The sequence below is a fragment of the Gadus chalcogrammus genome, chromosome 21, assembly GCF_026213295.1.
Source record: "Gadus chalcogrammus isolate NIFS_2021 chromosome 21, NIFS_Gcha_1.0, whole genome shotgun sequence".
Taxonomy (NCBI): domain Eukaryota; kingdom Metazoa; phylum Chordata; class Actinopteri; order Gadiformes; family Gadidae; genus Gadus; species Gadus chalcogrammus.
Genome location: NC_079432.1, coordinates 9,875,842 through 9,903,681, shown reverse-complemented (window position 1 = coordinate 9,903,681; position 27,840 = coordinate 9,875,842). Strand labels below are relative to the sequence as shown.

The window sequence follows — 27,840 nt, the reverse complement described above, 5'->3', positions numbered from 1 at the left end:
GTGTGTGTGTGTGTGTGTGTGCGTGTTTGTGCGTGCGTGCGTGCGCGTGTGTGTGTGTGCGTGCACCTCAGATCCGCCAGTGGGAGCAGAACCTGGAGAAATTGAGTGTGGACGTGTTCCGGCTGCGCTGCTACCAGGCCAGCCTGCAGGGCAGCGAGCCCCCCAACCCCAAGAGCCTGCTGGCCATGGCCAGCCGGCCCTCCAAGGCCCTGCTGGGACGCCTGGGGGTCTTCTCTGTGTCCTCCCTCCATGCCCTGGTAAACAGAGACCTCCGACCCCACACTCACCCTCACCCCAAACCCAACCCTACCCCTCCACCCTCACCCCTCACCCCCCTTACCCTCACCCTCCCACCCTACCCACCCACACCAGTTTCGTAACAACATATTTTTGAAACATGTCACATGCTTCAAACAGCAATAAACAGTATTAACTGTAAACAGTCGTATTGACTCTATAGGACGAAAATATTGCAGGCATTAAGCGGAACCATTTACCCGTGTTTTATCAAACATCTTTTGTTCAACCTCTGTCCATATTTATTCCTACATCTGTTTGTGTTCCAACAACCAACCTAACCATAATTGGGCATCCTGTGTGTGTGTGTTTCCAGGTGTGTACCCGTGAGGACTTGTCTCTTCGGAGGCGAAGCTCCACTCTGTGTGGGGGGGCGCGTGGTAAGAGAGGACTGTTCTCCTCCCTCAAGACCCTGGACACCCTGACCAGACGCAGCAGGCAACAAAGACACTCGGCCTCTCAGGTACACACACACACACACACCTGACACACGCTTAACATACACAAAATACCCACACATGCTGGAGACACCCTGAGCAGAAGTAGGTCAACGGAGACACTAAGCTTCTCAGGTATACACAGCTAACACACACACACACACACACACACACACACACACACACACACACACACACACACACACACACACACACACACACACACACACACACACACGCGCGCACACACAATTCACACATACCCTTTCACCTTTCGTTTCACCTGTGTAAACAGCACCTTTACGAGCAACTGTGTGTGTAAGTCTTCCTCCCACAACAGCTCCCCTGCATCCTCCCCCTCCTTCTGTTTATCTACTCTGCCTTATGAATTTTCCATCATGCACTTGGGTCGGGAAGCACCCTCACCCGACCCGTGTGGGCCATATGGACAGATGTTCCCTGAAAGAGGGGTCTATTCTGGGATGAGAAACGGCTGCTATGCAGCCTTCAGCTCCAGTGGAATGGAGGATGGCTCGCTACCATGTGCTCAAGTGTTTGTTTTGGAGCCCATGTTTTGACAGCTCGAAGCTGTACACACACTGTACACATAGTGTGTAAACACACTGTACGAGGCACATTGTACATAAACACTGTACACATACACTACGTACACGCATATCTCCCCCGCCACTGCCAACTCCTATTCCCTAAGGTTGGATCAGAGAGTGTGTACTTGTACGTACGCTAACAGGAAGTGAGAGAGCTGAAGAATGCTAGCTGCTTATGTCTTATGAGTCTGTTTATGAGTGCTAACAGTTTTAGGAATACAGCAGGATTACAACAATGTTACAAATGTACATCAAAACTCATTTGTTCTCTTTCTTTCATTAAGGGAAGACGTTACTTACTTTGAAAAAATCTAAATCTTCTGAGAAGATGTGCATACACACAATAGGAGTACTAATAGCGTAGTTAGTTCAGTGAAGTCCTGCCATGTTTTCTTCTTGCTGTATTAAGGACCTCTGTAGTAACTGTGTCATGCAGCAGGTATGCACTGATTACCGCCAGTCTCCATCGATGGGAGATTTCCTGGTAGTCCCCACGTAGTCTCAACCACAACCGTAGACCCACAGCCCTTCTTCATGGCCCAGCGATGCTACAGCCATTAGCTGGAGGGCCTACGTGTGGGGGGGGGGGGGGGGAGTAATTGTTCCAAGATGCAACACCATCCAAGGCAGATGTTTTGTCGACGTTTAAACAACCCGAGGTCTGTGTTTACTGGACCCCCCCCACCCCCCCACCCCCCCACCCATCCATAGTCAGTTAAAGACGTTTGTTACAGAATCCGGTCAAAACACAGTGTCACACATAGGGTTAGGGCTCTTATCGAATCGCTCTCCAAGTCTCCTTCTAGGTTTGTGAGGCAGGATAGTCTGGCGGTAAGGGTGTGGGACACTCCAGTTGGCATCCTTCGGCAATGCCCCTAACCCCCTAATGCTCCTCAAGGACATCTGAGTTCACTGTGTGTTGCTTTGGAAACAACATTCCTCTTGATTGACTTAATGGTGCATGTAAAGCATATTACAGCGACATATTTTCACCCATTAGCGTGTTGCTAAAAAAAGAGAAGGCGTTCACAGTGTGCTGAAGTTCAACATCTCTTTCTAGGGACCCCACACCCCTTCCAGTGGCAGACTGCTCTGTGTGTGTGTGTGTGTGTGTGTGTGTGTGTGTGTGTGTGTGTGTGTGTGTGTGTGTGTGTGTGTGTGTGTGTGTGTGTCTGTGTGTGTGTGTGTGTGTGTGTGTGTGTGTGTGTGTGTGTGTGTGTGTGTGTGTGTGTGTGTGTGTGTGTGTGTGTGTGTGTGTGTCCATGGCTCCAGGCTTACGGCTGCTCCTCTTCCTCTATTCGTCTTCTCAAAGCTGTAATTTTTTCTCGGTCTAACCCCCCCATTCCTCCCACAATGCCGTGGGGCTAATTTGGGTTTTGATGTCGAGCCGGAATTACCAGCGAAGTCGCCGTTTTAGGTTCTCTAGTGTTTAATTATGTGTAAAGAATAACCGTCAGAGTCTATCTTTAGACTAGGTTTTTATTTTTAAGTAATTTCCCTCTTTTAGCTCTATCGTTGCTTTTCCTCACTTCTCTTCGTCTGTTTCTAGCTCTCTCTTATTGGCAGTTCCCCTCTACCTTATCCCGTCTATTTATACTTTCCTCAAATCTATCTGTTCGCTAAATCACTATCTGTTTTTGTTATTTTTTCTTCTCATTCCTCGCATCCTCTCTGTCCTCTGACCAGCTGTGTGCTACTATGTCTCTCTCTCTCTCTCTTTTTCTCTCTGTCTCTGTCTCTGTCTCTGTCTCTGTCTCTGTCTCTGTCTCTGTCTTTGTCTCTGTCTCTCTGTCTCTCTGTCTCTCTGTCTCTCTCTCTCTCTCTCTCTCTCTCTCTCTCTCTCTCTCTCTCTCTCTCTCTCTCTCTCTCTCTCTCTCTCTGACAGCTTGTGTGTATCTGTGTCTCTCTATCGCAGGTCTTTGAGTGTCAGACTCTGGGCTGCCCCGCCCACCCGGTCTCCGTCTGTAGCTCGGAGGTAAAACAGCACCCTAATACTACTGCTTGTCCTGCTAATGTTAACGCTACGATTGCTACTAATACGAATAACCCTAACCCTGGTGCTCACAGACGTTCAGCTCTTGATTGAGTGTTAGGATGCTTTCCGAGATACACGCAGTCTGTTCAACTTGTGATGTTGAGGTTTTTAACATGAGACGAGAGGTCTTGCTTCATAATGTTTTTGTATAGCATTACTACTTCTGTATTTGCAGTCCAAAGTGTAAAGAATTGGTCTCCGCTATTGAGACTAATATAAGTGATTAATGCTGTCCGATTTATAGTTACCTTAACTATTCATGTTCATATTTACTTAAAAATAAAAAATGAAGAGGAAGGGGGAGGGGAGGCAGATAAGAGGAAAGTAGATGGAGGAGAAGGATGGGGGAGGGAGGGAAGGAGAAGGAGAATGCAAGGCGAGAAGAGGAGCAGGAGAAAGTAACATGAGGAGGGAGGGAGGAGAGACGAAGAGAGGTGTAGATGGAGGAGGTGAATGAGTGAGATGGGGGGCTGTGTAAAGAGACAGAGAGGGGATTTTGTATTCAGAGTCAGTGCCGGCCGACCACAGCTGTCAAAGTCACCTGCTGGTCTGTCAAAGCTGTCTCACAGCTCCGTCTTTGTGCTCCTTCATCTCCTTTGTGGCTGATCTCTCTTTGTATGGTCTGAAAAAAATCCCTCTCCTCTTTCATGAACACACTCCTCAAACCCTTATCCGCTTCTCCAATCGATCCCTCTCCTTTGAACCCAAGTCACAATCGACTGGGTTTGATCTCCAATGTTTACCGCATAGTCGCGTACATGTAGGTATCCTTGAGCAAGATGCCCTCACCCCTACCTGCTCCTTAAATATGAGTACCTCATCAAAACAAAAGTCTTTCTCTATCTTGCTCTCTCTCTCTCTCTCGCTCTCACTTTCTCTCTGCTCTGTCCAAATTTGTGGGAAGTTTTCATTGATTTCAATGTGTTTTCTGTCTCTCCCTTTTGCCCCAGCAGAGATTGGATGTTTTGGGCCAAACCCGCCCAGCAGCGCCCTCTGTGGACCACTCCTGGTATGGCAGCCTGAAGGCCCAGGTGTTCGTCACTCTGCCTGAGGGCCGGGTCATGGCTGTTCCCGTAGCAGAAGACTGTTTGGTGTCAGAGCTTCTCGCCGTGGTGTGTGAGGTACGTCTGCTGCTGGTTCTCCTTACTAACAAAACGTCTTACAAGTGATGCAAATACACGTTTTAGAACCCCAGGTTTATATGCTCGATTATTTTAGGTCAGGAAAATAAGAGTGAGTGCATGATGACGCACATTGTGAATCATTTTTGCTGTTTTGAATTTCACAGAAGGGAATTCTTGAATATGATGGGATATGTTTGGTTACCAAGGGACCGTTACTGTTAGTTACCAATTGTTACTTCAGTATAAATTAGAGGTTTGAGCCGTGGAGTTTATTTTTGTGTGTGTGTGTGTGTGTGTTCACTGTGTGTGTTCACTGTGTGTGTTCACTGTGTGTGCGTGCGTGTGTGTGTCCAGGAGAGACAGCTTGACCAGAATCTGTTCGGCCTGCGTGTGAAACGACTCGTGGGTCAGAGACCAGAGATCAGCAAGGCGGAGCCGACTGAACCGCTCAGAGACCTGGTAGGAACCAGTGCATACCAGTCTAAACCAGTATGATGCAGCCTTAACAAGTAGGAACCAATAGTGACCGTCGAGAAACACTTTAAGTGAGAGCTTAAATGGCTCCCTCCACTAACTGTGTAACGTTACTTCCTGTTAACACGATAAAGGAACATCTTTTCATAGTGTGTGTGTGTTGTGTGTGTTCATGAGCACAGGAGTACGACGAGCTGGAGGTGTTCTCTCTGCCCGTGTTCACCGTGACGCTCTCTCGCCCGGACTCCGTCCTGGACTTCGGTAAGCCTCCACCTCCACAGCCCCCCCCCCGTCGGGCGTCCGTCCCCCGGTGGTCGCTGCTCCTGACCTTCTGACCTATTGACCTTCGACCCCTGGCAGGTTTTGCGGTGACGGGTCACGTGGACGGTGCGGGACGGAGCCACATGTACGTGAGCGAGATGGACCCCCTGGGGCTGGCGGTCAGCGAGGGTACGGAGCGCACACACGTTCACACTGTGCATACTGAGGATGTGTGTGTGCTGTTGTGTGTCTATGTAGGCATGTTACTGTTATTGTGTATGTGTGGTTGTTGTCGGGATATGTGTGTTTGTCATGTATATATGAGCACAATTTTCTCTGTGATTATGATGTGTGTGTGTGTTCCCATGTGTCTGTATGTCTGTTTCTGCATGTGTGTGTGTGTGTGTGTGTGTGTGTGTGTGTGTGTGTGTGTGTGTGTGTGTGTGTGTGTGTGTGTGTGTGTGTGTGTGTGTGTGTGTGTGTGTGTGTGTGTGTGTGTCCTGGCTCTCCTGTGACCTCCTGACCCCCTGGTCTCCTCCTCTCCTCACCAGGGCTGAGAGCGGGGGATGAGATCCTGGTTCTGAACGGCTGCAGTGTGTCGGGTCTGGACCTGGGCCTCATGCACACCTTCTTCCACCAGCCCTCCCTGCAGCTGGAGCTGCGGAGGGAGGGGGCGGGGCCTGGGGAGCCCGGGAGCGCCTGGTCCCATTGGAACCCAGGTAAAGCCAGGCGTACCTGTAGCACTGTGTGTGTCAGGGTGGGACGTTGTAGTTGTGGTTCTGTTGTTGCATGGTGAACGTGTCTCTGGGTGTGTGTTTTTGTGTGTTTCTGTGTGTGTTTGCATTGTTCTATTCTATATGATTTGATGTAGTTCTCCTCTGTGACAGTAGATGGTGGTCAGACTCTGCTTTACTACAAATAGCGAAGTAAACGCATACTGATGTACAATGTTTTGTAATATATGTTTTATATATTGGAAAGGATTTTACATTTCTTTAAATTACATTTTTCCCATATTGCTAAATTTTTACATCACATATGTTATAATAATAATAATAATAATAACATAAATACAATTTGATTCTAGAATTTGTCTAGAATGATCATCATCGTTAACTAGCAATCCACTCCATGCAGCATTGTACATAAGACATAGCTTAGCATTGGCCGGTGCCTGGCCCCGGTCTAGTGTGTTCAACTAGCAGCTGATTAGATTACAGGTGGCAGACTGCAGGAGTCGGCAGAACCCCAGAAGACAGATGGCTCCACTGTCTTTATCTCTGTTAGTTACAGATTACCGCGGGCTGATTAATAGTGCCCCTAACCCTGGCAGTGTGAGTGCCTTGCTCCGTGGAAGCTACAAAGGGAATAAACACCCTGACCGTGGCAGAGTTACTGCCCTTGCTCTTTAAAGATAGAAAAGGCAATTGATCCCTTAACCCTAGAAGAGTCTGTGCCTTGCTCCTTAAAGCTACACAGGGAATATAAACCCTAACCCTGGCAAAGTGAGTTCCTTTGCTGTACAAAGCTACAAAGGACATAGAACCCTCAACCCTAGCAGTGTCATCGGTCTACCTCGATGAAGTAACACACAGAGAATATAACCCCTCATCCTAGTAGTGTTAGTGCCTTGCTCCATAAAATGGCCTTATTGTACAATTGAGAAACATAGGGACTTGAACCTGCAACCTTGATAGTGTTGGTCCCGGATTGTGTCCCTGGGATGACCTGGGTAAGAGCCCCTGGCACTGCTGGTTTGAGTCTTGGCTGTGGTCTGTAAGGACCTGCGGGTTAGCGGGTCATTATGACTACAAACCCCCTCAAACGGTCTCCCTACGCTGGTGTCTTCAACAGACCTTCTACTGAGAGGAGAGAGTCCTGATCCGCCCCCGCCTCCACCTCCTGGTTTTGAGGATGACCCAGCGAACCCTTCCCTGTCTAAGGTCACGCCAACTACGGAACAGGTGAGACCCGTCTGCCTGTCTATTGGCCTGTCGGACACTTTCGCTCTCTACCTCTCGGTGTATCAGTATGACGCGTTTTTCCCACAATCCTTTGGGGCCTGCAAGCTTCCTAAAGCCAAGACATTCCGTGTAGTCGTGAGTCCTTCTTATCCAGGCTTAAGGGAGGGGCGTTGATCCTTCAGAGGCAGAGAGAGAGCCAGAGGGATAGACTAAGATACATAGGGAGAGAGAGAAAGAGGAGAGAGGGAGAGAGAGAGAGAGGAGAGAGGGAAAGAGAGAGAGAGAGAGAGAGAGAGAGAGAGAGAGAGAGAGAGAGAGAGAGAGAGAGAGAGAGAGAGAGAGAGAGAGAGAGAGAGAGGGGGAGAGAGGGGGAGAGAGAGAGGGGGAGAGAGGGACGGGTGCCAGCATGTTTTCGATCGGCGAGATAAACCCACCACCATGGGACTATCGGACACCAGAGAAGAAGAGTAGAAGAAACCGTAGCGCGGTGGGCTTTTAGATGTTTCCTCGGGCCACCTTCAGCGAAGACCAGCGGCTGACAGCCTGACCCTCCCGTCCATGGGGGCTCTGTGCTGGGTGCTGCCCCTGGAGGAGACCCCCGGGGAGGGGCCGGGGTTGCTGGAGGAGGAGGGGGTACGGGCGGCGGTGGACCTCCAGCCTGTGCCGTACCGCCCGTCCCTGAAGGAGAGGCTGGAGGGTCTCCTGGGGGAGTTGACCACCTGCCTGGCCTGCGACCGGACCCCCGACGGCCTGGGTCTGCTGGTAACGGAGCGCTCTGCCCCTAGGTCCAGACCCAGTACCCCTCCTGGTCTGAGCCTGGTTCAGACTCCCGAGGCCCCACTACAGGGAGTTGGGTGTTTAGAGCGCTGAGGGATGTGTGGTTGGTCATGGTTGTTGTTGTTGTTGTCGTGGTAGATGTGTGTGGTTGGACGTCACTGCTGGGCGATCGTTGTTTGTTTGTTTGTTTCTGTTGTCCTCACAGCCATCATGCTGTGTTGTGGGGTTGTCATTGTGGTGGTTGTACCGCTGCCAAAGGAAGGAAAGGTTAATAGAATGGAACAACAAATTCAGTTTTAGTGATTAGGATAGCTGCTTCAGCTTTCAGACCCATCGTTAATCACCATCCTTACACCGGTTGTAGTTTTAGAGCGGGTATTCGTTTGTAAAGAAACATGATATGCTTCATATGCATGATATCTACTAGCACACTATCATGGCACTTCTTGTGTGAGAGGCCCGTGGGTGATATAATCCTAATGTTAATGCAATGTCAAGTGTTACTAGCTTACACTGCTGTTCTAACACTGCTGTGCGGACTTCCTAACAGACACAGGAGAACCTTACAAATCACGGCTAAAGATCGCATCGTTGTTTAATTATTTAGCAGATGTCTTAAGGGGATAACAGAAATGTCTTTGGTGGACGTCTGGGGGTTAGACCTCTTGCTCGAGAATATCCTCAAGACAGGCTGTAGACGGTGGGAAATTAGCCCAGAACCTTAACATGTCTGAGAACCCATAGCCTTTCAACCCTAGCCACTAAGCTATCCTCCCTTATATCAAAGGCTAAGATATTAAAAGTCTATCTTACACTCATCATCTATCCCTGCCTCCATAGCCGTCATTATTAAACCCCCCCCAGACATTCATCACATGGTCATAGTTTTAATAAAAGGCTAGCAGGACAGCTTATGATGATAAATGGCCTGCTAACACTGGCGCTAATGCTAACAATGCATCACTGAAGATCCACACTGAGATGTTTGGGCCGTGGTGTGAACACACTGAGCACATTGTCTCTGGTTGTTTCAAAGAGAAATATTGTTTTTTATGGCTATTTTTTTGATTAGGGGGATGTGTGTTTAAATCAAGCATTCGGTTTCTCTCTCACTCTCTCTCTCTCTCTCTCTCTCTCTCTCTCTCTCTCTCTCTCTCTCTCTCTCTCTCTCTCTCTCTCTCTCTAGAAAGTCTCTGTAAAATATAAAGTTAGAATTTGAGGTTTGGACATAAGGTTAGAAATAATAATGTTTAGGTATTGGCTTAGGGGTTGGGTATAGATGTGAGGTTACACTGATAGTCAACCATGATGGGTAACTTTATGTTTACTCTTCAGGTAATCGCCCCGAAAGGATTATGTTACGGTTTGCGTTGAATCAAGCTTTTCGGGGCAAAACAGCAATTTAACCTACTGTGTTGTAATGTTTGAAAATCAATCAATTCAATGTATAAATGTATAAAGCTATGGATAGAGAAATGTCATCTGCTGACACATCTACCCTCCTGGCGGCGTTGGTTCCTCAGAACGTGGACCGAGTGTGCACGCTGTACCAGACTTTCCCAGAGAGCTGTGTCTCTGAGGTGGAGGCCCCCAGGAACCCCTACCTGAGGGAGGCCAATGGGCAGCCGGCCTGCCCAGGACAGGGGCCCCTCTCCCAGCCACCCTACCCGGGACACATGCCCATCTCCCAGAGACTCTGCAAGGTCATCCAGGAGCTGGTGGACACAGAGAAGTCCTACGTCAAGGTCAGGAGATGATCTGTGTGTGTGTGTGTGTGTGTGTGTGTGTGTGTGTGTGTGTGTGTGTGTGTGTGTGTGTGTGTGTGTGTGTGTGTGTGTGTGTGTGTGTGTGTGTGTGTGTGTGTGTGTGTGTGTGTGTGTGTGTGTGAGAGAGCATCCTTTAGATACACATGTTTTATGCTATTTGAGTAGATGTAGTTCCCCTCTATGACACTAGATAGCGCCACAATATACATTGCTGTGTCTGTGTGAGATTGTGTATGTGAGTGTGTGTTTAAATTCTATCCAAACATGCTTGCCGTGCCTCTTCAGTCCAGATGATATTGAATGTGGTTGTGTTCCTCAGGACCTGGGCTGTCTGTTTGACATCTACCTGACCCCACTGCAACACGAGAGCTTCCTCAGCAAAGAAGAGGTACGAACGGGACTGGATGACAGTCGCTTTGAATTTAGACTCAAATCATAACATATTTTTATATATATTATCATCAAGTTATAAGTAGTTTCTTAGCTACCTAGGGAGCATTTATTGGTACTATTTGTTTATTCTTCTATACAGGGTTTAGCATCTATTGTTAAAATGTACCCTAATTTTAATTAGGTTAAGGAGATTTAAAAAAAAAACTGTTAAATCATTTAATCTTCTCTTGAAGTATTACTGTATACTTCAAAGCAATCAGAACAACAGTTAGCCACTTATACTAGCTAATGGTTCTCTCTGTTGCTCTCAGATGGAGTCTCTGTTTGGAAGTCTGCCGGAGATGCTGGACTTCCAGAGGGTCTTTTCACAAACCCTGGAGGACCGCATCTCCTGCTGCCCCAACCTCAACTCCCTGGAGACCCCCGAACAGTTCAAGGTACGGACCCCTTGGAACTGCTTCAGTGTGTTTACAGTTGGAGTATCAAAAGGGATGTCGTGTTTTAATCTACTTTTCATATGTACTTCTGTGATAAAGATGATTTTCTTAGTTACCCATTAGTTAGTTATTAATAGATTATTAATATAAAACACATTAATAAGTTGTTGTTCAATTAACAAGAACTTGTTCCATTGTTTTTCCACCTGTCCTCATTTGTGTTTCTATTTTGCAAACAGCAAAAGAGCAATACAAAAATATATCCATATCAATAGAGTTGGATATTTATTTGATTTCTTCTGCTTCTAGAAACTTCTCTTCTCCCTGGGAGGCTCCTTCCTGTACTACGCCGACCACTTCAAGCTCTACAGCGGGTTCTGTGCGAACCACATCAAGGTTCAGAAGGTTCTGGAGCGAGGTGAGAACAACGAAAACTTTGCTTTTAGACCAGACAAAACTGAAACAAACAATGTTTTGGTAAAAAGAGGAGGCGTTCCTCGCAAATCTCTAAAAAAATACATTGATCAGGTGATCTGCAGTATCCCCTTCAATCATCAAAATACATCTGAAGACCAACCCCTTCCTAGAGCCTCTGGTAGTCTGACCTTGGCTGACTAGTACTGGTGTCGAGATGTGCTACCTCTGTCATCGGGACCATCTGGACTTTCTGAACTTATATCCTTTGTCTCTGTCTGCCTCTCCCCTCTCAGCCAAGACGGACCAGACCTTCAAGGAGTTCCTGGAGGCGAGGAACCCCACCAAGCAGCACTCGTCCACGCTGGAGTCCTACCTGATCAAACCGGTCCAGAGGGTCCTCAAGTACCCCCTGCTGCTGAAGGAGCTGGTGTCGCTGACGGACGCCCAGAGCCCCGAACACAGCCACCTCACAGGTACCTGGAGGGGGGGTACGGGGGGAGACTCACCGCTAGGCTGGGCTTTATAGAATCACACCATGTTGATAGTGAAACCGTAGAAACAGCCCCACCTGAGGTAGAACTTGGTATTGCAGTTGCTGTTTCAGATTGATTCTGATTGGCTGTATGAATAATTGGGACTTATTAGTTAGCATTAGCTGTCTCCTTTGATGGGCCAACACGAAAATGATTAAAGCCTATTGTTGTTTTCATTCCTCTTCATGCTCTTTATTAAGTGATCCTCCTGTTTTGAGAAACTGTGAGAACCGTCTTGTATTTGATTCTTGTGTATTGGGCGGCAGTAGCTCAAAGGGTCGAGGTGTCCCTGAGCAAGGCACCAAACTGCTCCCGACGAGCTGGCTGTCGCCTTGCATGGCTGACACCGCCGTCGTTGTGTGAATGTGTGTATGAATGGCTGAATGCTAGGCAATATTGTACAGTGCTTTGGGTGAAAACGCTGTATAAATACAGTCCATTTACCATTCACCATTTGTGTGTCCAGAGGCTCTCCGGGCCATGGAGAAGGTGGCCAGCCACATCAACGACATGCAGAAGATATACGAGGACTTTGGGCCCGTGTTCGACCAGCTGGCTGCTGAGCAGAACAGCCCCGACAAGGAGGTAAAACGAACCCCTCCTCTACTCACAAAAAGGGACATCACTCTGTCAGTCTGTCACTCACTCACTCACTCAATTACCAACTAGCTAACTCACCCACAAACTAGCTATTTCTGTAATGCAAAGCAACTAAACAAATATTCTCTCTGTTTCTCACTCTTGCTCTCTATGGCTCTCTCCCCCCCCCCCCCCTCTCTCCCAGGTCACTGAGATCTCCATGGGTGAGTTCCTGATCCATGCCCCGGTGGTCTGGCTCAACCCCCTCCCCTCTCTTGGACGGATGAGGAAAGATCCAGAGCTAACACTGTTTGGTGAGACTAGCCCCCATGTCTGTCTCTGTCTCTGTCACTGTCACTTACTCACTCACTCACGCAAACATATACATGAATCATTTTAATACAGCAAAAAATGTAATCTAGTATGCCAGCATTTTTAATTTATACTAGGTGGCATGAAAACATAACTACCGGAAATACTTTATTACTAGCTTGCATGCTAGCAAAAACAAGCGTCTGTAATAGACCTTTAGTACAGAGAGAAACATAGTAAGCATCTAACAGCTGCTGTTCTCTGTTTAGTGTTCAAGCGGGCAGTGATCCTGGTGTACCGGGAGAGTGTCAAGCTGAAGAAGAGAATGGTGAGTTTGAATCCCAGCAACTTTCTATATTTTTCTTTCCCTTACTGTACACCTGGAAACATTTCTATCAAAACTTATCTTTAGATTCTGTGTTCCATGGTACTATCTATCATCTTTAAACAGCAGTCTTTAATGTACAGTATACTTGCGTGCAATATATGTTCATAAGTTTGATGTGCTATATCTTCCCTCTAGTGGCCAGAAATAGAATAATGCTCCTTAAGCCCATTCCCTATGTAAACAAACATACATGTGTACTCTTACATAACCATTTATTGGTCTGGTTTCTGATAGACCAGTTCACGGTCCAGTGACCAGGACCTGGTGCGGTTCCGCTGGCTGGTGCCAGCCTCGGCAGTCCAGGTCCGCCTGGGGAACATCACAGGTGAGTTAAACACTCCCCGGGAAAATATGAGTCTGTGATGAGTTTCTATGGTTGGCCCTCTCGGATTGGTTTGCTGTGTTTGACACTGTGATTGGTCGATTGGCAGGTACAGACAACCCCTGTGTATGGGAGCTGGTTCACACCAGATCGGAGGTGGAGGGGAGACCAGAGATGGTGTTCCAGCTCTGTAGCAGGTAAGATGGGTCACCTGTCTTTACTATGCTACTTTATAGGCGTTGTTTGTCCTTTGGGGTCCTACGGCCCTCCTAACATGGCTGGAAGGAGGGATCCCTCCTCTGCGTTCCTTCTCATGGTTCCTTCCCACTGGGTTTTGCATGTTTTTCCTTGTCCCTTAGAGGGGTCACAGTGTTCAGGGTGGAGGGGCAATGAACTGTCAATGAAGCCCGGTTGTACAAATATATAGATATATGATATGTATACATTATGTGTGCATCCCAACGGCATTATTATAATCTTTGTTAGTCTACCGTTTGTTTACCTTTTATAATACATTTATTTTACTAAACCATGACTAACCAATGTGCTTTAAACATTTAAAACATATATATAATTGTAATAAAAAAGCCTGCCATAAACAGCTTTATACGTTAGCCAACCTGCACTACATATATCAGGCCCCCCATAGCATGAGTACCTGTCTAACCCCCCCTCTCCTCCAGCGGTCTGGAGAGCAAGGCCGGCGTGGTGGGAGCCCTGCGCTCCATCCCGCGAGACGGGGGCACCGCCCGACGCTCCGGCCAAGCCGACAAGACCCCCGCCGCCTCCTCCCTGCGGAGGCCCCGGGCCCCCACGGACCGGGCCGACCCCTGGCGGCGGCGGCAGAACCAGCAGCTCCACCAGCAGGCGCGGCGCGCCGAGCGCTCCGGCGCGGGGGGCAGCGCGGCGTCGGAGCGGGCCGCGCCCGGCCGCGCCTCCCCGGACGGCTCCCTGCTGGGGGAGGACTGCTGCTCCGAGCCCCCCCCCCCCCCCCCCCCCGGCCCCCCCCGCGCCGGAGACCCCGTCGCCCCGGCCAAGGACGCCCTCCTGGGGAAGAGGGCCCGGCTGTGCCCCCTCACGGACGACCTGGAGGCCCACCTCCGGAGGCTCAACTTCAAGGAGGACCCGGGGTCCTCCAGCGCCGCCTCTCTCCCCCAGGATCAGGAGGGGACGCTGGGGCGCAGCCGGGCCCGGCAGCAGCCCCTCTGGATCCCCCGGGCCCCGGCGAGCCTGCAGCAGCAGCAGGAGCAGGAGGAGGTCCGGTGTCTGAACAGCCTCCTGGAGAGGGACTTCAGTGTGCAGAGCATGGCGTCCGTGGTGAATGAGGACTGCTTCTATGACTCGGTGCTGGGCGTACACAAGGCCGCCATAGCCTCTCTGTGAGCAGGGCGATAGAGGGAGGGTCGACGGGGACCTGGGTGTTAACCAGAGGACATGTTGGCCTGACACATGGGGGCAGTGATTGCGAAAGCTAACCAAAGAATACGGATGAGAATCGCACTTCATACCACTGTTGTAACGCGGACAAGAAGAGTGTAACAGACATGGACTAACAGTCATCTATGTTTTGGAAGCGATTTCTTGGGCATTTTGTCACAGTCAATGTGCCCTAATGTAATTAAACTTGCAAGATTCGAAGCTCAGCTCAACTGACATTTTTTGAGTTCTAAATTAGCTCAGTATCCGCTCGTTCTCTACGCCATCTTCAAGTACTACCTAAAGGATGGAGTTCCTATCACTGTATTTATTGCAGAGGAATCTCAAGGGTCATTCCGGATTACAAAAGAAACATGAATTGGCTTTTCATGCTCGTGAACAGTGCTCGTTCCATCGGGTTTGCGGCTTCGACAAGAGTAACTGTAAAACAGCGACACCAGGTGGTCAATTCACTCAGTCACCTGCCCTCAAATCCTTGTTTCTTTTCTGTGTTTTGTAATACGATTGTAAATAATTTACCCTTGTTTTTTTACATTATGTACAGTTTGTATTAATGTCTATAGCTTCGAAATCTATTATCTGTATTGTTATTTTTGTTCACTTTTTTTATATTAAGACAAGAGCAGTTATTTGTATATTCCTGACTGCTTGATCGGAATAACCCTCTGTATATTCTGCATGTCATATAATTGTATTTATATATTTTGTCATATTTGCGTAATTTCGTGTTCTGATGAACAGTGTCTAAAACAGATGGGTTTAAATTCACTGTTAGCGTACCATAAAATATTAAAATAGTTATTTGCTAATTTATTTTGTTATATATTTGTGCTTTTTTGAAAGGCCTTGAAATGCAGTTTAAGTTTTAAATAAATTGTGCTATATTTAATTTTTAAGAAAAACGTTTAACTTGTTTTAATTGATTGTTTTCATTATGATGTGTGTGTGTGTGCGTGTGTGCTTTCGCTGCGTGGTTACACATAGTCACAGTGAGTCACTCCTTATTAGATCTTTTCACGCATTTCATGCAAATCACCCCTTTCTTCGAATTCTCCCCCTCCCTCTTCTCTTCCTCCTCTTCTCTCTTAAGTCTCCTCTTCCCCAAAAGTGGCAACCACATAACTAAAACACAAAACACTGTTTGTGTAAAAAAATGTTGTTTGTTCCAGTCACTGTTGCATATCAACACAGGTGTATATAGTAAAACACAAAAGTGATGTTTTGACAAATTTATGCCATTCATCACATAAGCAATTTACCATCGTCATGTGAGAAAATTCAAATGTATACTTATTCTTATGCTGTGCACTTAAAATCTTTAATGTGTTCATAACACAATGCCAAAAAAATACATAATTATACAATCAAAAGAAACATGCATGTGATCTCCGTGTTGCCACAATTATGAGTTGATGGTTATCACAGAAAAGCAGTGTGTTTACGCATCAAAGGAGTCACCATCAAACCATGATTCGATGACAAACAAAAAAGACAAAATAGTGTTTACTTAGACCTCTATCAGAGACCCAGGGAATGGTTTAGCAGGAGGTCTGACGCTGTAGGATCCTCAGGCTTCCACGCCTGGTTGAGACCAGTAAAAAGAGATAGAGCTGTGTGTGTTTCTGTCTGTCTGTCTGTCTGTCTGTCTGTCTGTCTGTCTGTCTGTGTTCTGATTGTCTGCATGACAACAGTCTTAACTGTTTGAATGGAATGTGCTTTGCGCGGCTTAACCTGCAGTCAGCCGTATAGACAGGGAGGCGGACCCCTCTAACACACTCGCATGTATGCACACACGCACACACACACACACACACACACACACACACACACACACACACACACACACACACACACACACACACACACACACACATGCACATACATATACTTGCACATATGTGCGCATATACTTACGCATACAAAAGCATATACTTGCCCGTGTAATATTCACAGAGAAAGACAGAAATGGACGCACACACACACACACACACACACACACACACAACCGCAGAAATCCCCAAAATTCCAAACAGCTGAACTAGTGTGTACTCATAAACACGCCATTGTGTGTGGGTGTGGGTATGTGTGTGTGTGGCTGTCTGTGTGTGTGTGTGTGTGTGTGTGTGTGTGTGTGTGTGTGTGTGTGTGTGTGTGTGTGTGTGTGTGTGTGTGTGTGTGTGTGTGTGTGTGTGTGTGTGTGTGTGTGTGAGTGTTTGTGTGGGTGTGCATGTGTGTGTTCGACGAGAACTAGGAATTAGGAGATGCATTCTGCTTACTGTGTGGAATCTACAGAACAAGCAAGATAACCGTTGGTAAGTAGGCCTAATATTTTCTCTTTTGGTTCAGTTTTGCTCAAATGTGAATTCTTAACTTTTTCGATCATGTCTGTTTGAATATAATTGCATTTTCTTCTTTCATGTACACGGTTTTGTTTCATTCCATGCCATAAGCTGCTGTGCACACATTTTCCTAAAGTAGTGTAAAATATTGTTTACTATGAACGCAGTCGATAAAGAAAAACACAAATTCAAGTCTGTGTGAATACGTGCTGCGTAGCTTTGTTAAGAATGCTAAACCCAAACTATTATCGTGCTTTCTTTGTGAATCTTTTCGGATGTGATGTGTTACAGATGTCTTTCGGGTGAGTGTGTTTGGTCAAGAGACTGATTTGGACTCTTCTCTACAGTCCAATTGTAAAGCGATGGTGAGCTGTGGGATTATTATTGATTATCATTGATCACTTCAATGATAGGCCACAAATCTATACACCAGGACATGCTTTCATTGTTTATCTCTAGCCTGGCAGGGATTTTAATCAAGTTATGTTAAGTTTGAATTAATTAGCCATTCATTTAAAATGCACAACAAGAGCCAGTGCTATCGAGTTTATTTAAAGACGTCATAGTGCCTGTGTTATCGAGGCTATATTAAGATGTCATAAGACCTGTGTTATCAAGGCAAGATAGGGGCCTGTAGGCCTATATGTGAACTTCATAGAGCGATGATAGTTAATGATGTCAGAGAATTACCTAAATGAAATGCCCTTCTGAGACTCAGTAAATGTGTGTGTGTGTGTGTGTGTGTGTGTGTGTGTGTGTGTGTGTGTGTGTGTGTGTGTGTGTGTGTGTGTGTGTGTGTGTGTGTGTGTGTGTGTCTGTGTGTGTGTGTGTGTGTGTGTGTGTGCCTGAACACTAGCATGAGCGTGAATTACTGTATGTGTGTGTGTGTGTATCTAGCCATATGTGTGCATGAACAGGGTTTGGGGTGTGTGTGTGTTTGTGTGTGTGTGTGCGTGGGGGGGGGGGGTTAAGTGGTCCATTTATATTCCTGTGCGTGCGGTGATTGATGCGTAATGCCTGAGGGCGTCCATGTTTGCCCCGTAACACAATGGCCTCCGTAGCGGACCGAGAGCAGACAGATGGAGGGGGGGGCGGGGGTCCATACTGTTATTACTATGAATATGAAGCAGCCCCCTGGCGCCAACCCAAACACACGGTCGCTCAGCATCATTCAGTGAGGAGTGCAGTCGTTTAAAACAGCAAAAAGAAACTCCCAATTCCCTCAAGGTTTGATTGCACATGTCTGTCTGACAGAACGTTACAACTCAGACAGTCTATGGAACACTGGAAAGGAATGTGCGGTAGTGGCATTTGAAAATAAATTATTATTAATTGATATTATTAAAGGGGACAAATTAACATGAATTCTGTGAATAATATGCATTTTACTCACACAAACCACACAATATTAGATATGCACAAACAAACACACACACACACACACACACACACACACACACACACACACACACACACACACACACACACACACACACACACAACCCATTGTACATTTCATAGCAAAATTGATCTCTATCAATACTATCAACACTGAAAATATCAAGTCCTTATAACGAGGGCATATAAATGCAAGTCTGCTCTTTAATAAATTCCTGCATGGTTACCGGACCTCTAGGTTAGATTACTTATAATCTATATATTTATGAGTGTACTTGTCATATTCAATATAAGATTAGGGTAACAAAGTGTTCCTCGTCAAAACACGACATCCCTGTACAGCCCCGGCCGTGTATTGTGTGTGTGTGTGTGTGTGTGTGTGTGTGTGTGTGTGTGTGTGTGTGTGTGTGTGTGTGTGTGTGTGTGTGTGTGTGTGTGTGTGTGTGTGTGTGTGTGTGTGTGTGTGCGCGTGCATGTGAGAATGTGTGCATCACCTTCGATTTGTCCTCTTGTTTCCACAGCTTGCTCTCAAAGTACGGTTTCCTTCGGGCCCCGGGCTCTGGGTCTCCAGGGACTGGTTATAATAGACTGTCACCTCTCCTCACATCACACATTAACACACTTTAACACACACACACACACCACCTCCACCGCCTCCCTACTATTTTGAGGGAGGGGTGGGGGAGAGTGTGTTACTGCTGTCCAAGCAGATGTTGGGGTATGTGGGGACACGGAACATTAAACCAGGACCCCCAGGTTATAGATTGGAACCAGACTAGTGATGGTGGTTTAGTGGAACTGGTTTAGTTAAGCCCACAGTGTAATGTGTAATGTAATATAATCATAGGATTTAAGGGGACATATTTTGCTGGATTGGGTTTTTCCTTATTTTTATTTTGGAACAAACTGAGAGAGAGAGAGAGAGAGAGAGAGAGAGAGAGAGAGAGAGAGAGAGAGAGAGAGAGAGAGAGAGAGAGAGAGAGAGAGAGAGAGAGAGAGAGAGAGAGAGAGAGAGAGAGAGAGAGAGAGAGAGAGAGAGAGAGAGAGAGGAGAGAGAGAGAGAGAGAGAGAGAGAGAGAGAGAGAGAGAGAGTAAATGACAAAGAAAGAAAGAGAGAAAGGGCCAGACAGACAGACAGACAGAGACAAAGAGAGTGAGAAAGGAAGATGAAAGAGAAAGACCACACACATGGATGGTCCCATACCAATATCTTACTTTGCTTCTTGCGTTAATCTTTTTACACAACATAATTTCCCCCCATAATCCAGGTGTTTGCCTTGGAGATAGAACACTAAATTGTGACAACAAATAGCTGGAGCCTCCAGTTCACATCGTGAGAAAACATACATTTATGACCAAATATTAAATTGGATCCACTAACCCAACTGTTCAATTTTCCTCTCCAAAAAAAAGTCATAACGACTTAATAAAACCATTAACAGTGGACTGTCTTCAGTAAAGCTACTTTCAACTATAAACCCCAAAGAAAACAGTAAAAGCTTCTCTCAACAGCTGTTTTCTGTCAACGTCATGAATTTAAGCCATCAGAAAAAGCAGAAGCAATAACCAGTGTGCCCCATAGGGGGTGCTGTGCCGTGGATAGAGTGTAACATATTTAGTTGCCCTTTAAAAAACAACATTTAATAAATTTAATTTAATTTTAACAAAACCAACACACGACGCACTGAATTCATAATTCACCATGCGTCCACATCTCTCCGTACTTATATACCCTTAAATGTATCTGGAGTGGACTGAGATGTGTGGTGTGTCTGCCTCCATTCGGGGTCTAATTGCCAAGCAACGAGGCCCTTGTTCCAGGCACCACCACGGGGGTAATGGACAAAACCATGCCGGCGTGGGCTGGATGAGTGCTTAGAGGGGCTTCAGCAAGACGGCCTCCAACAATGACACGCCACTCAATGGGACTCCAATCGGGAAAATTGCGTCTATTAAAATGGATGTCTATTTCGGACAAATAAGCGCAATTATGGAGGAATACGTTTTAGTAGTCATGTGATTGACAATGGAAAATCGTTTTATTTTTTCTTGGTGCCTTTTTTTTTTCACCGCAGTGATAAACTGTGAGTGGGTGCAGTGACCAAGGAGCGGGGGGGAGAGAGAGAGAGAGAGAGAGAGAGGGAGAGATAGAGAGAGAGAGAGGGGGGGGGAGAGAGAGAGAGAGAGAGGGGGGAGAGAGAAAGACTAAGAGAAAGAGAGAGATTATGTGCTTTTGTCTGTATGTTTGAGTGTATGTGTGTAAATGTATGCAATTAACTTAAGTGTGTGTGTGTGTGTGTGTGTGTGTGTGTGTGTGTGTGTGTGTGTGTGTGTGTGTGTGTGTGTGTGTGTGTGTGTGTGTGTGTGTGTGTGTGTGTGTGTGACTATGCCTGCATGTGTGTGTACCCTGGACCCCCTTTAAAAGAGAAGTAATTCGTGTCCCCCTGTTGATTATGATGGTTCCTGTGTAGCCAGGATAAGGTCTGTGTTGTCGGGGGGGTCCGGAGACGCAGGATTATAATTGTGTGTCCTCATGGAGCTGACTGTCATGAAGCTTATCAGCGTGGCCCAGCAGTTGATAGATCGCGCGGTCAGAGAGGAGCACGCTGGCTGATCCATTCCAACGTACCGTCGTTCTTATCCCATCCGCCCAGCCACTCGTTAATTCAATCGCATTCAGAACAACAAAGACCGTAATCTGTCTCGTTTTCATCAGCGAGGGAGGCGGGATTCAAAACAGCTAATCACGACTGTAATAGCGCAAAGAGGATTATTTAGTATGACTTATTCTAATTAATTTGTTCAAGTAGAGACGCCGTGTTCGTCCACAAGGTTTTTGTGTTCATACCCTCTCTCAACGTTTATTGATTTGCCCAAAAGGTAAATTGCTGTCAAAATAGCACCTAAAAAAGCCTTAAATGGACTGAAATTGCAAAAAAATGTATATTCCATTGTTGTATTTTTTGTATTCGTATTGCAGAGGTTGGGCTGAATGGCGGTGGAACGTGCCGGAGTGTCTGCGTCTCCCCACCGCAGAACGCCCTCGCCCCCCTGATAAGAACACCGCTCTGCAGGGTTTCATTTCCCAACGTCGCCGCGAGTGACCTTCAGGTTAGCATCGACGACGGGACCGGTGATCCCAAACAATACCCCCCCTCCACCCACCCCCCCCCCCCCCTCCAAAAACCAAACCCAGGGCTCAAACCCTTCCTCGGTCCTATCTGCTCTGTGCCTCCACAGGGGCGACGCCAACATGAGCCGGGGGTGCGTGTTGTGTTTAAAATGACACAGACGGACAGAGAGGGATGGATGGAACAGTATTTACCGTTGCCACGGATACGGCAGGCAGAACGGCGGTACTTAGAGATTGTTAACCCACACACCCTCATGTGCTTTCGCTTCTCTCTCTCTCTCGCGCTCTTTCTTGTGTCTACGGCAGTTGGGATCCCACCTATCCACTGACACCACAGACACACACATCAGGTGAGATTCCGCAGTTTTTTCTCCTTATTCAATTTCTTTTACATTCGACAAAGACAATTCATTTCAAATGTTTACTTTATTATGATAGTCGTTTTTATAATTGTACACATTTAAAAAAAGCATTTATTCAATATGGTGAGGAAGTTGGTTAACCATGATGAATATGATGGACTAGAAATGCTCTGTTACCACGTGAGGCGTCGGAATGGTCCAGCGACCCAACGACAGGAAGACAAGAAGACTCCAATCCAGTCTGAAGAAGAAGAAGAAAAGAAGAAGAAGAAGAAGAAGAAGCTCTTCCTGAATCCTGAAGACCAATGGCTTCACGGGGGGACATCCCCAAAACTGAACCATCACCACGACCAACGACCAACAAAAACAAAAAGATCCAAAAGGAGAAAAAAGGAGGAGAGGGGGGAGAGAGAGTGGAGAGAGGGGGAGTTACAGAGACTGAGAGAGGGAGGAAGTGACAGAGAGGGGGTTAAAGAGAAAGAGAGAGAGAGAGGGAGAGAGGGAGAGAGAGAGAGAGAGAGGGGACGAGTTCTCCACGTCAAGTGCCAGCAGTAACTCCAGCGACCAGGCCAAAGCGGTCGTACGCACCGGGTTCCCGCTTACGAAAATATCCGAAAAGAGGAAAAAGGGGTTGGAGGAGAGAGGGGGAGTAGAGAGAGAGAGAGAGAGAGAGAGAGAGAGAGAGAGAGAGAGAGAGAGAGAGAGAGAGTGAGAGAGAGAGAGAGAGAGAGAGGGAGGAGAGAAATAACGCAGTGTTTTCTCCCACTTTCCCTCGCCCTCCTCCTCCCCCCCCCACCCCTTTGCGTCTCAGCTGTGAGATGGTCACGCTCGCTCGCTCACTTCAATTCTCATTCTGCTCTTCCATTGCAGATCACTGGAGCCCGTAGTGAGGAATTATCTGGCTGTCAGCGAGGACCTGCGCTGGGGAGATACGGCCAAGGGTGACTGGGGGGCGGCGGCGGTGGTGGTGCTGGGGGTGGTGGTGGTGGTGGGGCTGGGGCGGCTGGTGATGATGAGGGGGAGGACACCGGGAATTCGCAGCCCGGAACGGTAGATGGTGAGGGGGAAAAACCGGCCAGCTTGGGGAACTGCGGCGGGAAGGTGGCCGGTTACGGACCGGACTCGACCAGACCCGAACGGGACCGGACCGGATTGGACGAGTGCCAGGAACGCACTAGGACGGGGACCTCTCTGAATCCGAACCAAACAGGGGCCCAGATCGGAACCGGACCCGGACCTGAAGGATCCGGACCAAACCTGACGCGACCGGACTACCCTCGCCCACTCTAGACTAGACCGGACCCGAACCAAAGACCAGACCGGACCGGACCACCACACCGGGGCGGCGACCACAGACCGGCACCGGCGCCATGCTCTCCTCGGCGCTGCAGATCCTGGCCTTCGCCCTGGCCCTGCTGGGCGTGCTCGGCGCCACGGTGGCCACGCTGTCGCCCAACTGGAAGGTGAGCGCCGACGTGGGCGCCAACATCATGACAGCCGTGTCCCAGATGCAGGGCCTGTGGATGGACTGCACCTGGTACACCACCGGGGTGTTCAGCTGCTCCCTGAAGCACTCGGTGCTGGCGCTGCCGGCCCACCTGCAGGCGGCGCGCACCTCCATGGTGCTGAGCTGCATGGCGGGCTCCCTGGGCCTCTGCCTGGCCGCCCTGGGCCTCAAGTGCACCCGCTGGGGGGGCGGGCGGCGGGCCAAGGCCCACACGGCCGTGGCGGCCGGCGGGTGCTTCGTGTTTGCGGGCGTCCTCTGCCTGGTTCCCGCCTCCTGGTTCACCAGCGAGGTCATCACCGCCTTCCTGGACGCCAGCGTGCCCGACAGCGGGAAGTACGAGCCCGGCGGCGCCGTCTACGTCACCTTCATCTCGGCCGGGTTCCTGCTGGCGGCCGGCGTGCTGTTCTGCATGTCGTGCCCCGGGAGCGGGTCGTTCACGCACCACGACGACTGCTACACCGCCACCTCCGCCGCCTCCTTCTGCGCCACCTCCTCCTCCGCCGCCTCCGCCGCCGCCGCCACTGCCGCCGCCGTCGACCCGGAGAAACTGAGGCAGCGGCAGCGGGAGAAGGAGGAGCAGGAGAGGGAGGAGAAGAAGAAGAAGGAGAGGGAGGAGGAGGAGGAGAGGAAGAGGAGGGAGGAGGAGAAGAAGAGGAAGGAGGAGGAGGAGGCGGAGGAGGAGAGACGCAGGGTCCAGCAGCAGGAGCAGGAGAAGAAGAAGAAGAAGAAGGCGGCGGAGGAGTCGACTCCTCGGGAGAGGGAGAGGCAGTACTACTCCCCGTCCCGCGCCCCACCGTCCTCCAACCTTAAGGGTCGCTACAGCCTGCAGGACTACGTCTGAACCCCCGCCTAACCCCCACCTCACCCCCACTTTGCCTGATGCACATGGAGCTAGCCCTGACCAGACCCTGCTTGGCTGCCTGGGTTTTGTGGCTGCTTTCTGCCTTTCTGCATTGAGGAGGAGGCTTTTAGGTGGGGGGGGTTGCATGTAAGAAGGGGGGGGGGGGTTAGTTGACTTTGACAGCCGTATCACATGCTCTCATCATCAGGGCCCCACTGCAATTACCCAGCATTCAAATGCGCAGCTTGTGGGTTTTCGATTCGCAGGGGTCGGGAGAAAATCTGGGGTTGGGGGGTGGGCAGGGCTGGGAGAAGAGATAAGAGCGGGGTGGGTGCGAGGCGAGAGAGGGAGACACGGAAGAGCACCGTGGAGAAAGGTGTAAATATGAGGGAATGATATCGCACACTGTGGCTTTCCTCTGAACCAAAAAGGACTTTACCAAAAAAAATACAAGTGCCAACCCCTGCAGGGGACGAACATTTAAAAAAATAACAGAAGGAAAAAAAAAAATGCCATTACTTGCACGCTTCAAACACTATCTGCCTTGAGGGATCAAATACATATGTCATATGAATATTAATGAGCAAGCGCTTACTGAAGCTAGAACATCGATCACTTACAGCTCTCGCGCCGTGGGTGACTATAACTTGCTTAGTTCACCTTGTCAATAACTGTTAGCTCCAGCCTTCGACTTCCGCATAAACACTCAAGTGTCGCTTCGCTGTGATTTTAAGCTTAACAAAGAGAGGACGGTCAAAAGTCCAAATCCTACAGTGATCCCCCTGACGCGCCTCCTCCGCGCCGTGTTTTACCGGGAGTCCGGCGGGAGAATGAGGTGCAGAGGAAGGTAATGATGCTCTTTGGTGTCCCATTATCTCCTCACCACGCTCGGCTGCACACACGCGCGCGCTTACCATGCGTCTTTTGTGTGCCCCCGGGGGGTGGGGGTGGAGGGGGGGTGGTCCTCGAGGTGTGAAGTGAGATGTTTCACGAGCTTTCTCTGTAAAACCGTCGATACTCTCGGGTCGTGTTCTATCAGAAAGACCGCATTTTTTTTTATATACTAGAGATTGTTGTTTATAACCTAGGATATGATAAAGTGAGCTTTTTGTGTGAACGAGAAGACCGATAAATCGAGTGTTGAATCGTTCGGGAACACAGGAATAAAAAGAACCACCGCTCAGGCATGTAAGCTACAGCTTTAAAATCAACTGGAACTAACGGGTGGCAGCGCTCAGAAACATCAGGATTTGCTTCTTGCGTCTTCTTTCTTTCTATGCTTGGGAAGCTTTAACTTATTAAAACAAAGGTCCTTAAAGTCATTTTATTTATAAGATATAGGCTATCGTGGCTCTATAGACGTGCGTAATGCGTCATGCGTCATGCTTCGTAGGCCTGACAGTGCGAGATTCCTTCAAGGTGGAGGTGTCCCTGGTGGCAAATAATACAATAAATGGTTTGAAACCACCGTTTTTATTTATTTATTGCTTAGTAGGCTCAAGCCAAAACGAAATAGCTGATGAATGTCTCTTCTGACCCACTTCTCTTCAAATAGCCACCTCAGAGATTATACTTTTTTCATCTAATTATTTATTATAGGGGCCTATCTGTGCGATATAGGGAATGTAGCACATGAGTATAATAATTTATGTTGAATAGGCATAATATGTTGGACACCCTTACAGAAAAAATAATGGATGGTAAAGAGGAAATTGTTTTTCCTACCATTGGTTTGTGTAAACTGACAATGTTGTGGAGATTTCGTGCTAGATTACGCTGCTTCTTCGATTTAATAAAGGCCTATCTAGGCCTATATATTTATCGTCAGATACAAAGACAAGGGCTAGGATTTAAGGGCACAGACTGAAATGGTATTGATTATCAAACAAGCGTTTATTTCTGTGTAGCCCTTTAAAAGAAAAAAATATATATATATCACAGGCATAAGAATGCTAAAAAATGTGATATTAACAAGGATAATATATGCCATGCTGTCAATTCCACGGTTATCGAACTGTTTGTCTCGTCATTTATATAAAAAACATTAAAAGTAACAAGAATGTAAATGATGGACTTCAAGCAATAATAATAATTATTATTAATAATTACCCAACGTGTGACTGAGATCGTTGATTCATTAAAATAATCGTGGCTGTGCTATAGGATAGGCAATACAATAAATGATATACAAAAGGCCTATGTGGGTCTATATTGCGCAGCTTTGCTATATTTTTCTTCAGCATATGATTTAAATTATTTTGGTAATGCTTCTGAAATCCAGGCTCCCTCATAATAAAATGCTGAAAACTCGACTTGTTTTGCTGGTTTTATTTTTTTATTGTGTAAAATGTAAACGTTTCTGATTGTATTTTCCTATACAGGAAACAGTTTAAGGTACTAGTGGTGTAATATATTTTCACATTTCACAGATTACATCCTCTCGTTGAATGAAAACAACTAAATTTGATAGTATAGGCCTACTAGAACAATTAATCAAATTATATCGTATAGATTGTGCACACTTAATATTTCACATGCCTTACACTTATCCAAATGCTTTCTATAATTGTTATTAATTTATTATTTGTGTTACTATTTTTTTATATGTTTGAATCATTTTAATTGTTCGTAATTGTCGTGAAACAATGACCAATCAGCAGTAAAAATGTAAAAAATGTTAGATTTTTAGAATGTGGGATTTTATGAGCTTTTATGCGTTCATAAATCACTTATTAGCTAAGCGAGACATCAAAAGTGACCTTCTTTAGGTCATCCAAGTAAAAGCGCTGAAGCAATTGCGATTATTTTTATTTTCGGCATATTTGATATGTCTATAATTTTGTCTATATAACATACCTCCTATGTGTTTGGTTTCACTTAATAATCGTATTTTAGGCCTACTCAGTGGTGCTTTAAGTTCGTTTCCTTTGTGTCATCCAACCAGACATTGTACGCCTGCTACCACATCATCACTAGGCTGGACAGCTAAACACATTCGTTTCTACACCATCTTAATAACACGCCTAGCACGATAAACGAGTATAGATCAGGTGGAAATGTCGCTGATATTGCCGAAGGCCCGTTTTTCAACGTTGTTGTGGTGTCATGTGGTGTCATCGCCCCCTGTTGGCACACATGCATATGTACAACTGAAAACATTGACAATTAAATGCAATAAATGTAGTTTGTCTGACTGCTTGTTTGTGTATATTCCGTTGTGATTATAGACGATGTTAACGTGAAAGTACTAGGCCTACTTCATTCTTCATTTATTCGATTGAAAATATAGGCTTTGGCTTCCCGTTGAGCGTGCACTCTCTATTACCTTCTGTTTATAGCAATTTAATATCTAACTAATCATTAAGCATATACACCGACCGACATTTTCGTAGGAATAACGCGCAATCAGGCACAACTGCGGAAGTGCCTGTTTGCGCTACTGTGCATTGGATTCATATCCAGTAGGTGGTAGCCTACTGCAAGACAGAATTCACAGCGATTAGTCACAGAACGTTTTCCTTGGGATTAAGTAAATTAACAAAAATGACCCACAAATTGCAGTGATCAGCCACATATGTAATCTCCATAAAATCCTGTTCATCAGCATGTGTTCAGAGGGACTACTCTGAGCTAATGTAGCCATAATTTATTTTCCTAATCGAGGCGCCGAAGATTGGAATTGGCAGGATGATTTTGTCA

The 27,840-nt window shown here is 47.2% G+C and overlaps 2 protein-coding genes across 2 annotated transcripts in view; both read left to right on the top strand.

Annotated features, from left to right (window-relative positions):
- Positions 1-15,435, top strand: part of LOC130374949 (rho guanine nucleotide exchange factor TIAM2) — a 42,422-nt gene extending 26,987 nt beyond the window's left edge. Inside the window, exons 8-27 of the mRNA XM_056581930.1 lie at positions 72-257; positions 614-760; positions 3,258-3,317; positions 4,331-4,498; positions 4,856-4,960; positions 5,158-5,236; positions 5,336-5,425; positions 5,788-5,955; positions 7,091-7,200; positions 9,501-9,722; positions 10,063-10,131; positions 10,448-10,573; positions 10,883-10,991; positions 11,284-11,463; positions 11,990-12,108; positions 12,308-12,416; positions 12,684-12,742; positions 13,037-13,127; positions 13,234-13,321; positions 13,808-15,435. Of these exons, the coding sequence (XP_056437905.1) occupies positions 72-257; positions 614-760; positions 3,258-3,317; positions 4,331-4,498; positions 4,856-4,960; positions 5,158-5,236; positions 5,336-5,425; positions 5,788-5,955; positions 7,091-7,200; positions 9,501-9,722; positions 10,063-10,131; positions 10,448-10,573; positions 10,883-10,991; positions 11,284-11,463; positions 11,990-12,108; positions 12,308-12,416; positions 12,684-12,742; positions 13,037-13,127; positions 13,234-13,321; positions 13,808-14,507 (2,985 nt within the window). The 3' untranslated portion in view covers positions 14,508-15,435. The remainder of the gene's footprint in view (positions 1-71; positions 258-613; positions 761-3,257; positions 3,318-4,330; positions 4,499-4,855; positions 4,961-5,157; positions 5,237-5,335; positions 5,426-5,787; positions 5,956-7,090; positions 7,201-9,500; positions 9,723-10,062; positions 10,132-10,447; positions 10,574-10,882; positions 10,992-11,283; positions 11,464-11,989; positions 12,109-12,307; positions 12,417-12,683; positions 12,743-13,036; positions 13,128-13,233; positions 13,322-13,807) is intronic.
- A 7,728-nt stretch (positions 15,436-23,163) lies between these two features.
- On the top strand, positions 23,164-24,141 carry LOC130374073 (claudin-20). The gene is made up of 2 exons (XM_056580640.1): positions 23,164-23,723; positions 23,802-24,141. The coding sequence occupies exons 1-2, from the start codon at positions 23,164-23,166 to the stop codon at positions 24,139-24,141; spliced, it is 900 nt and encodes a 299-aa protein (XP_056436615.1).
- Positions 24,142-27,840: the final 3,699 nt, after the last annotated feature.

What these genes read in the sequence shown, in the direction of transcription:
- LOC130374073 (XM_056580640.1), top strand. Translation starts at nt 23,164, where the DNA reads ATGCTCTCCTCGGCGCTGCAGATCCTGGCCTTCGCCCTGGCCCTGCTG. An exon ending in TTCTGCATGTCGTGCCCCGG is followed by an intron (nt 23,724 to 23,801) that starts GAGCGGGTCGTT and finishes CTCCTCCTCCGC; the next exon opens with CGCCTCCGCCGCCGCCGCCA.